The sequence below is a fragment of the Neopelma chrysocephalum genome, unplaced genomic scaffold (assembly GCF_003984885.1).
Source record: "Neopelma chrysocephalum unplaced genomic scaffold, ASM398488v2 Primary Assembly neopelma1_77, whole genome shotgun sequence".
In the NCBI taxonomy this organism is placed as follows: domain Eukaryota; kingdom Metazoa; phylum Chordata; class Aves; order Passeriformes; family Pipridae; genus Neopelma; species Neopelma chrysocephalum.
This window is the reverse complement of record NW_020897738.1, coordinates 4534955-4547490: the sequence shown is the minus strand read 5'-3', so window position 1 is coordinate 4547490 and position 12536 is coordinate 4534955. Positions and strand designations below refer to the sequence as shown.

The window sequence follows — 12536 nt, the reverse complement described above, 5'->3', positions numbered from 1 at the left end:
GCTCTTTCAGAAAGTCCTTCCTCCCCAAAGCTGTCAGCAAACCATCACACTGGCCTTCTTCTATCAGACCGTGCAAAAACTCGTGGGTAAACACAAGGACAAAAGCAACTCTCTGTTGCATCAGCAGGAATATGAAGAAATTGAGATCAATGTGCTCGCTCAAAGCAATACTTCATCAGCTTCATGAGATAGTAATCTGGTTTTTACCAGGACAAAATTACAGCAATGCACGGCCCCAAACATCTTGGGAAAAAAGGGAATTTCAAAGTAGACACATTTTTCTACTTTTAATACTATTCATTACACTGAATGTAATGAATAGAAGTAGAAGTAACTGCATCAACGACCGAATCACTGTTGTGTCTGACTTGTTTAAACAAGACTGTGATTTACTGCACTGCCAGCTAATGAAGAGCTGTACAAGAACTGATCAATGCCATCATTGTCTGGCAGCACAAAGCAGGAACTACTCAGCATATTGTCCAAAACAAAGACTCCCCCCCAAGCTCCCTGCCAGGGACTTGCTTACGAGGCAACACAGTTTGCAAAGAGCCACAGCATGTCCCCAAACTTGAAATGATCACTGAAAATCAGGAACCTTTTCTGCCCCGTGCTTCCAACCTGAGTACAATGTAAAAAATAAAAGAAATGGATGAAGAAAGTGTTTATCTTGCAGCTGTCTTCCTTAAATTGCCCTTTGTGATACTGTGTATTTAAGCAGTTTTGTCAGCTCAAGGCAGTTTCGTGTTCATTAACAGAGGTAACTGAACTCAGAGCCCGGTGCTCACAGGCAAAAAACTCCTAATTCCATCTTCAGTGCCTTTCCCTTCCCCTTTCTTATCTGTGCCAATGTTAATCACAGCAGGGGTAAGACAGGATAGCCCCCAGCAAAAGAAAGTTCTGGAGAAGAGCAGAGGCTGAACCTTCGGCAGCCCCTTTGACGCAGCTCCTCACCCAGGAGGGATCACATCCAGCACACCTCCACATGGCACAGAGGGAGTCTGAAGAGATGCAACGAACCAAGGGTGCCCTTTTAGTGATGGTTTCCTCTAAAATCCCCATCCCAGGCCCGCTCAGCATCACAAGTATTTTAAGTCCCTGCTCTGGGTGCAGCTCTGCCACATCTGCTGACAGCGCTCTGCAGATCCGCACCCGGCCCCCGAGCAAGCACCGAGTTGTGCAGGAGCTGCCTGGAGTTAATTAGCAGGAGCTGTCATGTCGATGCTTTCGGGGATGCGGATCAGCCTGGGAACAAGCTTGTAGAACCCGAACCATTTAAAAATGTAAAATCTCTTTCCATTACCATCAACAAGGCTGAGTTTGTGTCAAGTCACAGGGCGTATTGGCACCTTCCAGATCCACGGGAAGCGCTTTTCACATCATCTCTGTTTGCAGAGCACAGCAATGTCTGCTAACACGGCAAGAGGTTGTCAGGGCTCCTATTACAAACCTTATTTGTCACACACATGCAAAACAATCTGATGTGTCAAGATGCCACCAGTTGTACACAGCACCATGTACCCACTTGTAGTGCGAAGACAAGACACCTGCTCACGCCCCAACCAGCCCAAAATCAACACAGTTAACTCCTTTTTCCACTTCATGGTTCTGAATATGAGACACAGCAAATTAATTTACATAACACTGCCACATCCTTAGTGCTCATAGATGCAGACGAGTAGATGAATGAGAAAGTTGAGGTGCTGGCAGGACTTGAATAGAAGCAAAAGTAAAGTTTTAAGACAAACCAAACACCTTTTACAATGAGAAGTGGATTCTTGTTTCATTCCAGCTGTACTAAGTGTTCCCCCACCATACACATGAAACATTCCCAAACTATCAAAATTAAAAATAACTAACGCTTCACCTTCTCAGTGAAAAACACTGGTGGAATGCAGGCTAAATATTGTTAGTTAATCTAATTCTGTATTTTAATCAACCCTCCTCTCCAACTCTTAGGAACATTTCCCCACTCCCATGAGAGAAGGGAATCCTAAGCCAAGGCTGTGGAGGACAAGGGAAGGAGTAAACAGCAGGGACACTTGCCACACTCACCCAGACTCAGCACCACACCTCATCCTCCTTCACCTTTGTAACACCACAGGAACTTTGTTTCTGCACAAAGCATCACGTTCAGGAGCCCTTCTGCAGGGCAGTAGAAGTTGCCATCAAGAAACATCCCAATTAAAAAAAAAAAAATCAGTGTTTTATCACCACAACACTGCAATCCCATCTGGAAGTGCTTCAAAGCCAATATCCAACAACTAGCAGGGCTTCTCGCTGTCGCGTGGGGCTGCTGCTCTGCCTGGTTTATTCCTGTGAAGAGTGATCATGGACGGCTGATTATTGTAGCAGATAGTTGACCTTTATCTAAAATTCCATTAAAAAGCTTTATTGACTGTAGTCTTTCAGGGTCTTTCAGGATTCACTGGGTCATTTATTCACTGTTGGAGATCCACTGGTTTTTAAGCTTTTAGGAGTGCTCAAGCTCCAGGAAGGAGCTGGGTTTTTTGTCATTTTTAGATGGCTTTGAGGCTGCACGAGGGGGTGGTTTCTTTTCTGCTCCCTCTCCAGTGTGGTTAGGGCAGAGGAGGTTATCTGAAGGCACATGAAAAGGAGAGAAAACCTGCCAGCGTGGCACAACTACTGCCAGGGCAGGTTGGCTTGTGCACGTGGGTGCAGCAGAGCTCCCAGGGAGGATGCCTTCTTCCCTTCAGTCAACAAACATTCAGGTCTAACTCCTTCACATAGCATCCTGTGTGACTCCATACCATCATGCCAGGCTTCCATCAGCTAAAGCCAATTTTTCTGGGCCACGCGCCTGCCCTCAAACAGAAATAAGGAAAATAAAAGAATGGTTCAGCCCTTTCTGAAAGGGAATTTATAGAAATGGTTTACTCAAGCTAAAAAAAATTCTGGTGACAGCTCCCCCAGGCTTCGTAGGAGTGTCCTGAAAGGATGTTACTCCCTTTCCCATTCAGTGACAAAAAGAAAAGAAAACAGTGGGAGGAAGACAATGTATGCATCAAATGAAGCAGTAGATCTGGAAAAAAATAGTGTGAATTTGTCTTTGAGGAATATGTTATAATGCAGATATACTTGGGGACTGAACTAAGGCTGCACAGATCACTTTGGCATTTCCAGACTTTGCAGTGCTTGGCATTTTTTTTAATATTGCATATCATTATTCCATACCTACATTTAGTTCAATATATATCGAGAGAAAAAAGAGAAATAACAAATTTCAACAGTCATCTTGGGTTTATTAAAATCTTTGGATAAAAACCAAATATGCCCAAGCCACCAATAATGCTTTAATTCTGTGATTATTTCTAAATCTGAACCAGCATTTCTGATTTCAGAAGTAAATTTTTTTCCTTTCTCAACACTTTGACTTCTGCTGAATTTTCACCCTAAAATGACGATTCAGTTAATCATTTATTTCTCTTGCCAGTAACAATCCCCAGTAATAATCTCCAGTAATAGTGCTTCCCCATTCCTACCAGCTTGGTTTAGAAGCGAAGAAGGTCTCACGGAGCCTCCTCCTCACAGGCAGCCAGGCTGCATTCCCCCACAGTCTGTATGTTCTCATTTTCTATGCATTTCCAGATCCAAAACCTTCTGTTTTCTTCCCCTTGTTTGCTCTTGGCAGCTATTGGCAGGAGACATCCTCTTAATGATCTTTTTCTGGCCTTCTAGACGACTGCTCAGACTTCTACAGATCTTTCATTATTAACGCAGAAGCCTCGTAAGTCAGTTTTAATGGCCTGTGCAATTTTTACTCCTTAGCAGGAGATATAACCCCCTCCATATGGATATATGTTTATTAATATAAATCCTTAATATCATTTTTTGCCCAATGAGAATAATCAGTAGAAGTCAACCGGCAGGTATTACACCTTGTACTGGTTCATCCCCAAAATCAAAAAGCAATCTTTGCCCTGCACTGTGTGGAGCCATGGCAGGGAGGAGCAGATAATCCTTCTCCCTGAGGTTGCCTAGGCACCGAGTGACAGCAAGGTTTCTTTGCACGGCCCTGCAGACACAGGACCACATCCTGACCACGGCCGCTTTCATTTCCCTACCGGGGCATTCATTACCTGGTTTCGGCCCCTTACTGATATTCCTGGAATGTCTCCAATCTCCACTTCTATTCTGATCCGGCAGAAAAGAAGGATGGGTCATTCGTGTTAGGGACGTGTAAGGAATGCCAACAAACCCACTTTTTGTCTGCGACTCGACTATTTGCTGTTAGTGCTCAGCCTTCGTTACCGGCACATCCTCGCCGACGCTTTAAATGGGGAGACTTGGAAAACAGGATAAAAATCCGTGGTTTATTTCTAAAGACTGTCCTCATTTCTTCCCTATAACCAAGGGGCAATTGTCCATTTATTCCTTTAAACGTTTTTCTGCTGTACAAATTGGCTCCCATTTTTCTTTTAAATACACCCTTTGAGTCTCAAGATGGAGTTAAATAATAACAAACAGCACAGAAGAAATAGAAGCCATTCCCAATGCTATTAGATGAGATTTCTGTTCTTCCAGTTGAGCAGGAATTGTTTTCTCCTGTCTCTTTTGTAACTCCCCCATGTGTATCAGGAGACTTCTTCCGTTTAGCAGTTAGCACAGAAATTGGTGTTACCCCTTCCACAGTCATGACTTCCATCTTCCCTCATTTACTGCATTTCATCTAAGTTTGTCAGTGAGGAAGGTAACAGAGATACTCCAGAGCATCAAAGGACAAAAAGTGCCTGAATATTTGTGACGCTGAAGCACGTTGTGACACTGAAGCATGTAGGAGTCCTGCTGGAATCTCAAAGCTGTCCTTCATTTTTTTTATTATTTTCTTTTTAACTAGGTAGCCTATAAAAGAGTTTAATCATGGCAACATAGCCCATTTTACCTACCTTTACAGTTAAACTATGCTTAGTGACAACCCACCAAACATAATGGGCAAAATTTATCTTCACAGATGGTGAATTTTACAGCACAGATCAGACCAGCAAGGCCACAAAATAATCTCCAGTGTCATAAGAATTTCATTGCAGACATGTATAGATCATCTGTCAAAAAAGTGAGCAGTGTGACTGTCGGGCACAGCAAAAGCACTAAATGCACACTTAGTCTCCAAATTCTGCCCCTTGACATATCTGGGTCCTTCACTCACACCAAGCCACGCCAGCTGGGTTGCAGTATGAAGAGAAACAAATTCCCCAGACCAGAGCACCCCCAAACCTCCACTCCATCTGAAATTCTAGTTATCGAATGAAAACAAACAGCCCAGAGCACAGAAAAACCAGTTTGAACTGATGGAAGCGACTAGAAGTGATAGCTGGAGCTTCACAAACGAGCTGCAGCATCACCCCGTAAGTAACACTACTGGGAGGAAGGGGATCTAACAAGTGAGTATCTTTCAACACAGCACCCTGCTGAATCAAGGAACTGTTTCCAATTGCTTTTCGGTTTCCAAGCTTGGTTAAGAATCCCAAATTCTGCCAAAACAATGAAGAATCAGCTCTCATATGAGAACTGAAGTCAGTTTTGCTAGAACAAAATCCAACATGAAATAAAATACTACACAACACAGCATGAAATAGTAAAGAAGTGCATAAAATTGAGCATATCTGTTCCTTTGCATACTGTCAGAGCTCAAGGCTGGCATCAAACGCTGTGCTGAGAATGACTTGATTTTGATCTATCATCTCATATGAGCCAGACTGCAATTCACCCAGCTACACTTATAACAGATATGATTAAAAACAATCAGTTATATTAGGCAAAAATATATTTCCCAAGGCAAACATTCACTTCAATGTATTTTTCTCTGGCTATAACATGCAGAAATTCTATGTATATAAAAACCTTCTGGGTTTTTATGGACATTAGCATCGAGCTGAAAAACAGGGAAAGCTGGTGAGGGAAACTGCATAAATTAGATGCAGGAACTATAACGCTTGTATTTCCCTCGGCATAATTCCCTGCCCACTATGTAAACTTCAGCTGGATAATCTCCCCATGGGCCCCACGTATGTCATTTGAAACAATCATAGCAACAGTTGCTGGTGCTCTTTCCATCCTGAAGGACGGGCAAACCATCAGCAGAACTGCCTTTTGCCTCTTACTTTCAGCATTCAACTGAAGGTTAAATAAAAATACTTGCAGTTTCTCTGATGAAAAGCACAATGCAAGCAGAGGCAAATCAAAGCCCAGACAGGCTGGACTACACAGAGCCAATGGCGACGTTTCCAAGGAAATATTTCTGGGCATGTAAAAGATGCTGATTTATTGTAACAGAAACATTTCCTGGAGATTAACCGATTCCATACTTTCAAAGAAGGAAATCCCCATGGAAACCTGACTGCCTTCCCAGCAGCTCGGGAGCACCAAGACGCACGTTCTGTGTGTTGGGAGAACACCTGACAGCTGGAGCCATGCAAGTCAGAGCGGGCTGTGGGAGAAGATGAGGGTCTTGGCAGTAGCCAGACTTTGTGTCTCATCCTGGGGCTCCCCAGTTTGGAAGTTCTCCACTCCCTCATTCTCTGCTTCCCTGAAACCCCAGGTTAGGTACTGTGCTCAGAGCTTCCAGGACCTATTTTGCTTTTGGAAGACAAAACTGTCTCTGCAAGAAGTCTTTGATTATTTCCTGGCCAGCAGAAATATCAAAACTCTACCCTTGTGCCATTTAGTACAAGGCAAATGCTATTTTAGAAATTCCAATGGAAAGAAAACATCCTCATCTTAGGTTGTCTCTAATACCTTGGGAATTTTATCTGTGGTGTGGCAAAGGGAACAAAAAACTGAGAATTAAGAGCTGATGTTAAATCCTTGCAGAGCCTTAGGCAAATTCTATAATCTCTCTGCTATAGCACAGAAAATCAATACACAACTGCTGAAACCCGACTGCTCCATGAGGCTGGTCCATCTTCTGACAGTGGATGCTGGCCAAATCCATATTTAACGAAGAAAAAACAGTAAATCCAGGTAAAAGCAAGACTAAGTTGTGTTTAAACCTGACCCAAACCTTTTAAAGTCTGGTTAAACCCCATTATATTTCTCACACATTTCCCCCCCATCAGTAGCACTGCACTACGAACCACTTGTCCCAATTCACGCAGCAATCTGTAAGGTTATTAATATTCATGTGCTATTTCACAGATGTTGAATGATGTGAAAGTGCTGCATAAGGTTTGCTGTCTGTTTTCTCAACATCTGTCCCCAAAGTGCACTTCTGTCATGTTCTGCTCCCATCGTTCTCAGATCAGAAAGTCAGAAGCAAGGCACAAATCTGCTCTGAGGTTTCCTTGCATGGGCTGCAACTCCTCCTTTCCCAAGTGTTTCACATTCTCACAGCAGATGACACTTCTCAATTACCTTTTGGCCCTCTTATTCCCCCAGTTTGGCTCACGTTTCTCTCTGAATTGGGTCTCTGTGAAGCTCTGAACCCACAGTCTGACAGCTAAGGACATAAGAAATATTCAGCACTAACCCTCAGGGTGGTTAGAAATGCCTGAATTTTCCTATTACAGGCAGATTCACAAGTAAAGGTCAACAGAAAGTCCCCAAAGTTAAGACAAAAATGGGCCACAAAACAAGCAGCCAAAAGCTTGAGGAAGCAGGATAGGCTGGTCTGACAGGAAAACTGAAGACTACTTGCAAAGTTCGGCCCCAAATCCTGGCTCTGCCAAAGGATTCCTACACAAGCTGAGGCACATCTCATTTTCTCACCTCTCAGCTCCCCTCTGTACAGTGCAACAAAATAGTTCCTCACCACATATGACCTGAGCAAGATGTATCCAATGTACTTTGGAAAGATGGTAATAAAACTGATAGAAACAGAGAAAGTTTCACCAAAGAAATCAAAAACCCTCCTGCAAACTGTTTAGCAAAACAGATCACAGCAGTTACCCTGGCTGACTTACAGAGGGATAATTTAAGAGGCAGAATTATGAGTAGAAGCAAGCAGAATTAAAATAAGAAATAATCCAACAAACATTTATAGCTCATACTTTAAAATCAATGCCCATGTTCCAAAAAGTATCGTCCACACAGAGAATTCAAGCCTATTTATAGTTTTCCCCTGTTGGAGAGGAAATGCCAAAGTTCTCTCAGGAAAACATGAATATAACCAAAGAAATTACACCCAACAGTGATTTGCCTCTATTTGTAGACTGCTTAGCATACAGCACTTTAAAAATTCTCTTACCTTAATACAAACTGGTCTGCTAGTGAGTCATCAGCCAGGCAAACATGAAAGGTCACAATGTCACCTTCTCTGACCGGGTTCAGTGGTAAGCGAATAACGATATTTTCATCAAGCCTTAGTGAAGACTGTTTTAATTGGTCTTGATTTGGGTAAACAACAATGCTACCAATCCTCTCCATAGCTGATAAAGCTTGGTGTTCATTATCTTCACCTGCATGGATATTGTTTTCCCACTTTTCATCCTCTGGAGAACATTCCCCATCCACTGTATAAATCTTATAGAAGAGCTCCACAGTAATCCCTTCCAGAGAGGCTGTTTCCTCTGAAACCATGGGTGGAGGGGAGCTGAACCAGCTAGAAGACAATTCCAGCTCTGCAACACATAATCCCAGAAGGCCTGTCAATCTGCAGCTGGCCACAACTTCTCTAGACTCCAGGAAAGCAAACATCTTCACACAAGGCAACATCTCCTCAGAATTGTAGTCATCCCAGTCCTTCCCCGCAATATAGAACAAGGTTTGTATTTTGGGTTTATTGGAATAGATTGAGCTGTTGATTATGTGAGATTTTAATTTCCAATTAAAAGTGAATTTATTTGTGAAACCAAAAGATGCAGAAGTCAGCATGAGGTCCAAGGGAACAGGCTGTTCAACAGAAAAGGGTCCGTACGTGGCATTTAGGACAGGTGGCTGTTTGGCTTTGTATATAAAGAATGAATCCACCCTAGACTGCAAACTGGAGTTCCTCATGATATCCTGGTTGGCTTCTTTGAGGAAGAAGAAAACATCAGCATTGCAGATGTGGGAGCTCGCGGGGAGATACGTTGGCAGGTTTGAGAATCTCTGTATGCTGTCCATGACCCCTCCTCGGCTCTCCACCACTGCAGGCCAAAGATAAAAGGAAACAGAAAGACAGCTCAAATGTTTGCTTAGCATGCCCCTCAGTTTTTCTCAAAAGCAATGCATTACCAGAGATCAATACTGCTCACCACAATTACAAAACAATCTGACACAGGTACCATGGAATAACATTTTGGTTCCAAGCTCATAATGCTGAAAACATCCCATTGCATCAGCTCCTCTTCCACCTTTCCCCAGTCTGATATATACTTGAAAGCCATTAATCAAGTTCTGGATACAACAAGTAGGGGATTGATTGGCCAGATCCCAATCTAAGTTCCAAAACTTTTTACTTCTTCGGGTTTTTTCTTTTATTGTCAGATTAAACTTCCAGCTTTTTCTCACCCATGTTTCAATGTGCCTTAAAAACTGGCATATTAAATATTAGTAGGCAGTAAAACAACATTTTAAGCAGTAAAACTGAACGTTTTCTTCAGCCTAATGTCACTAACACACCATGCAATGGGGGGTAGCAAATCTGCATCACTCCCAATTCAGTCTGCCGGGTCAGCAGTTTGGAGGTTAGCGGAAAACTGACAAAAGCTTTGTGTTCTTGAAACCAAAACTTTTCACAATAAAATATATGGGGTTTCATAGGGGTCTCTGTGGGATGGATTTATAGTCAAGAGTGAACTTGAGAGAAGGAGAAATCCTTTACATACAGAAGGTTTGCAGACGCTTAGAAGGATTTTTTTGTTTAATTCCTGAGGAGAATGAAACACATTTGGAAACCACAAAAGTTTTCTCTACAACACAATGGTCAATCCTCCAGCCAGCGCTGAGCAATTTTTCCCAGGAAAGAAAAGATTCCAGAGGGAGGGAGGGATCAAATAGACGTCTTTGGTTTGAGCCAGTCTCTAATTAATAGTGAGATATATTCAACCTGGGCTGCGATTCTACTAGAAACAGTGGGTCTTTCAAACTAACAATTCATATGCTCCAACAAAAAGCCGGTGAATCCAAGCTCCTGGGACTGCCACAGAGGAAATAAACAGAAACCCAATGAATTAAAATGAAGCAGTTCCATAATGCACAGAGATAACAGAGGCACAATGACAGATCCTAAGGTCAAAACTCTCGTTGTCTCTTGCTGAAGCTTAGCTGTGATTCCACTGTTTGTCAGCACTGGGCAGAGCAGATACACAACGCGACAACCACACAAACAATTACACCTGTTCCAGCCAGATGACTCAGATACTCGCAGCCACAATTTAGCAGAGATAAAAGCTCTAATATTTAAGCTCTTTTTTCAGGCTGTGTATTTTTAAAGCCTACCCATTTATCAAAGACGGATTCTAGGGCAAATCCCATCCATTTGACTTCACCCCATTCTTGTTCTCATTTGAAATTCTGGTCATTTATTTTTTGATGGTTTGATATTATCTACACTTGTTTAAATGCTTCTCATTTCATCACAATACTTTTGCCTTTACTTTTGCTGTATATTTACTTGTGCCAAGATTTGTCTTCAGCCATTGGAATATTCTTTGCAGGAGTGAGTAAATATGCAAAAATATACAAAAGTATAAAAAAAATTCTCAGCAGGAAACAATATCAAAGAGTTTCCTCTCTCACTAGTGCACACGGGGATCAGATCAGGGTTTCCTCTCAGCTACACTGGCAAATGCAGATGCAGAGGAGCTGCCAAGCAGTCGCCCCACCCGGGTGTCCTCTGCCTTGCACTGATGCATAAACATCAGCCCATCTCTCCCAACACACCAGGCCAGCCCACACCTTCCTCTGATAGCACAATGCAAGGAACCCACAGCAACCTGCAACAGGGATAGAAGCAAAAAGCAGAACCTGGTGACCACTGTTCAGCAGGGATCAGGAAATGCCCCACTACCACTTGCAGTGCTGCTCTGTGGGACCCCCAATGGTTTTACCTCAGCACTGAGTAACAAAAGTACTTGGAAACACAGTGTGGGTCAAACCCCATCATAGAAGGAGAAAAGAGAAGATGCACACCAATTCCAGAACAAAAGTCCCCAGGTTTCTAGAGCACCTTGACACAGTGTGGCTTGTTGTGCCACAACTCGGATGCTGAAAGTGAACTTTGCTCCTGGGAAAGCCGAGGCAGCGAGGGGAGGGAGGGTATTGGTTTTTTGCTAAAAAGTCAGATGCAGACAAGCCCCTTCCTGGATTAATTGTAAATAAATTGAACTAGATTTCGAAGCAACACTTTTGAGAAGTTGCATTTGTTGTAAAGATTGTGCAGCCGTACAGATGAGCAAAGGACACAGAGCAGCAAGAGCAAACTCTGATTTCTGGGGGAAGAGCTAAAACCTGCCCTCTCTCAAGACACACCACGTTGCAGAGGAGACAAATAATGACACAGTTCCTGCACCTAAAGCGGAGCCAAAAACAAGACAAGGCTTAAATACATTTGTGTTTACATTATAGGACTCCCACACACACTTTATGCAGATATTTTATCTCTCTCAAGAAATGATTTACAGGAAGTTTAAAAGGTATGTTTTCCCCTTTCCTCCATTTCATTACAGTTGCAGCATTCAGTGCCTCTTCTCAGAACTGGTGTGAGGACTAGGATATCATCCTGCTGTAACTCAAGCAAAATGAGATACAAATTTTGTCCAAAAGCTTACATGGGAAGCCATAAACACCAGTAGACAGGGCTGGGCTTTGTCCTAGAACCAGCCTGCAACAAAATATGATATCTGAATTTAGCAGCATTTTATGACGCTGTAGGAACATCTAAAAAGAAATTCTTCATATGATGGCAGGCCAACACCCCACCTTTTTCATTCAGCACATCAGCACCACAGCATCAATCTCCTCATAGCAACAATCAGAAACAGGACATATTTGCAGCTTTCTGGTGTGCAACAATGCAATGAATCAATCACCTGCTCCTTCAATGAGAACTTCAGCAAGATCGAAGAGGGCAGAACATTAAACCAGAATGTGGGTTAGTCCTAATTATGTACGAAAAGAGAGCAAGAGTTGAAGAAAAGTAAATGGAAACCAAATGAGCATCCCCAGAGCCCAGTGCCATCTCAGAGGCAGAACAGTCTGTTTTGCTCAGCCTACTGGCACATTGGGGGTGTTGAGGAGAGATGTGTGGCAATAACACACTGTTGGACAGTGACTTGAGACATTTACCTTGAATTTCTGAACCAACTTTTATCTTGTAACAGGTTTTCAGCAGGTGCTTTGCCCCTGTTTAGATATTCATTCAGATTAGCCAAATACCCAGACCCCTAGAGCAACAGGTCAGCTTTGAAAATCTCATCACTGCAATTTTATGCCAAAAATTCTTCTCTCCAGAGTTGGGCAACATGCTTATAGCCCAGCTCATCCTGCTAAATTTGAGAGTAGAGACAGAAGGAAAACACCCTTCTGATGTTTCTCAGGAGGAGAGAGAGAGGAAGACACCACACACAAAACCAAGCATATGATGCTGTGCATAAGAG

At 42.8% G+C, this 12536-nt stretch overlaps 1 protein-coding gene across 5 annotated transcripts in view; it reads right to left on the bottom strand.

Annotated features, from left to right (window-relative positions):
- Positions 1-12536, bottom strand: part of TMEM132B (transmembrane protein 132B) — a 227175-nt gene that overhangs the window by 159489 nt on the left and 55150 nt on the right. For all 5 annotated transcript variants that reach the window (XM_027689456.1, XM_027689453.1, XM_027689452.1 and 2 more), the window contains one exon: positions 8204-9083. In XM_027689456.1, the coding sequence (XP_027545257.1) occupies positions 8204-9060 (857 nt within the window). In that variant the 5' untranslated portion in view covers positions 9061-9083. The remainder of the gene's footprint in view (positions 1-8203; positions 9084-12536) is intronic.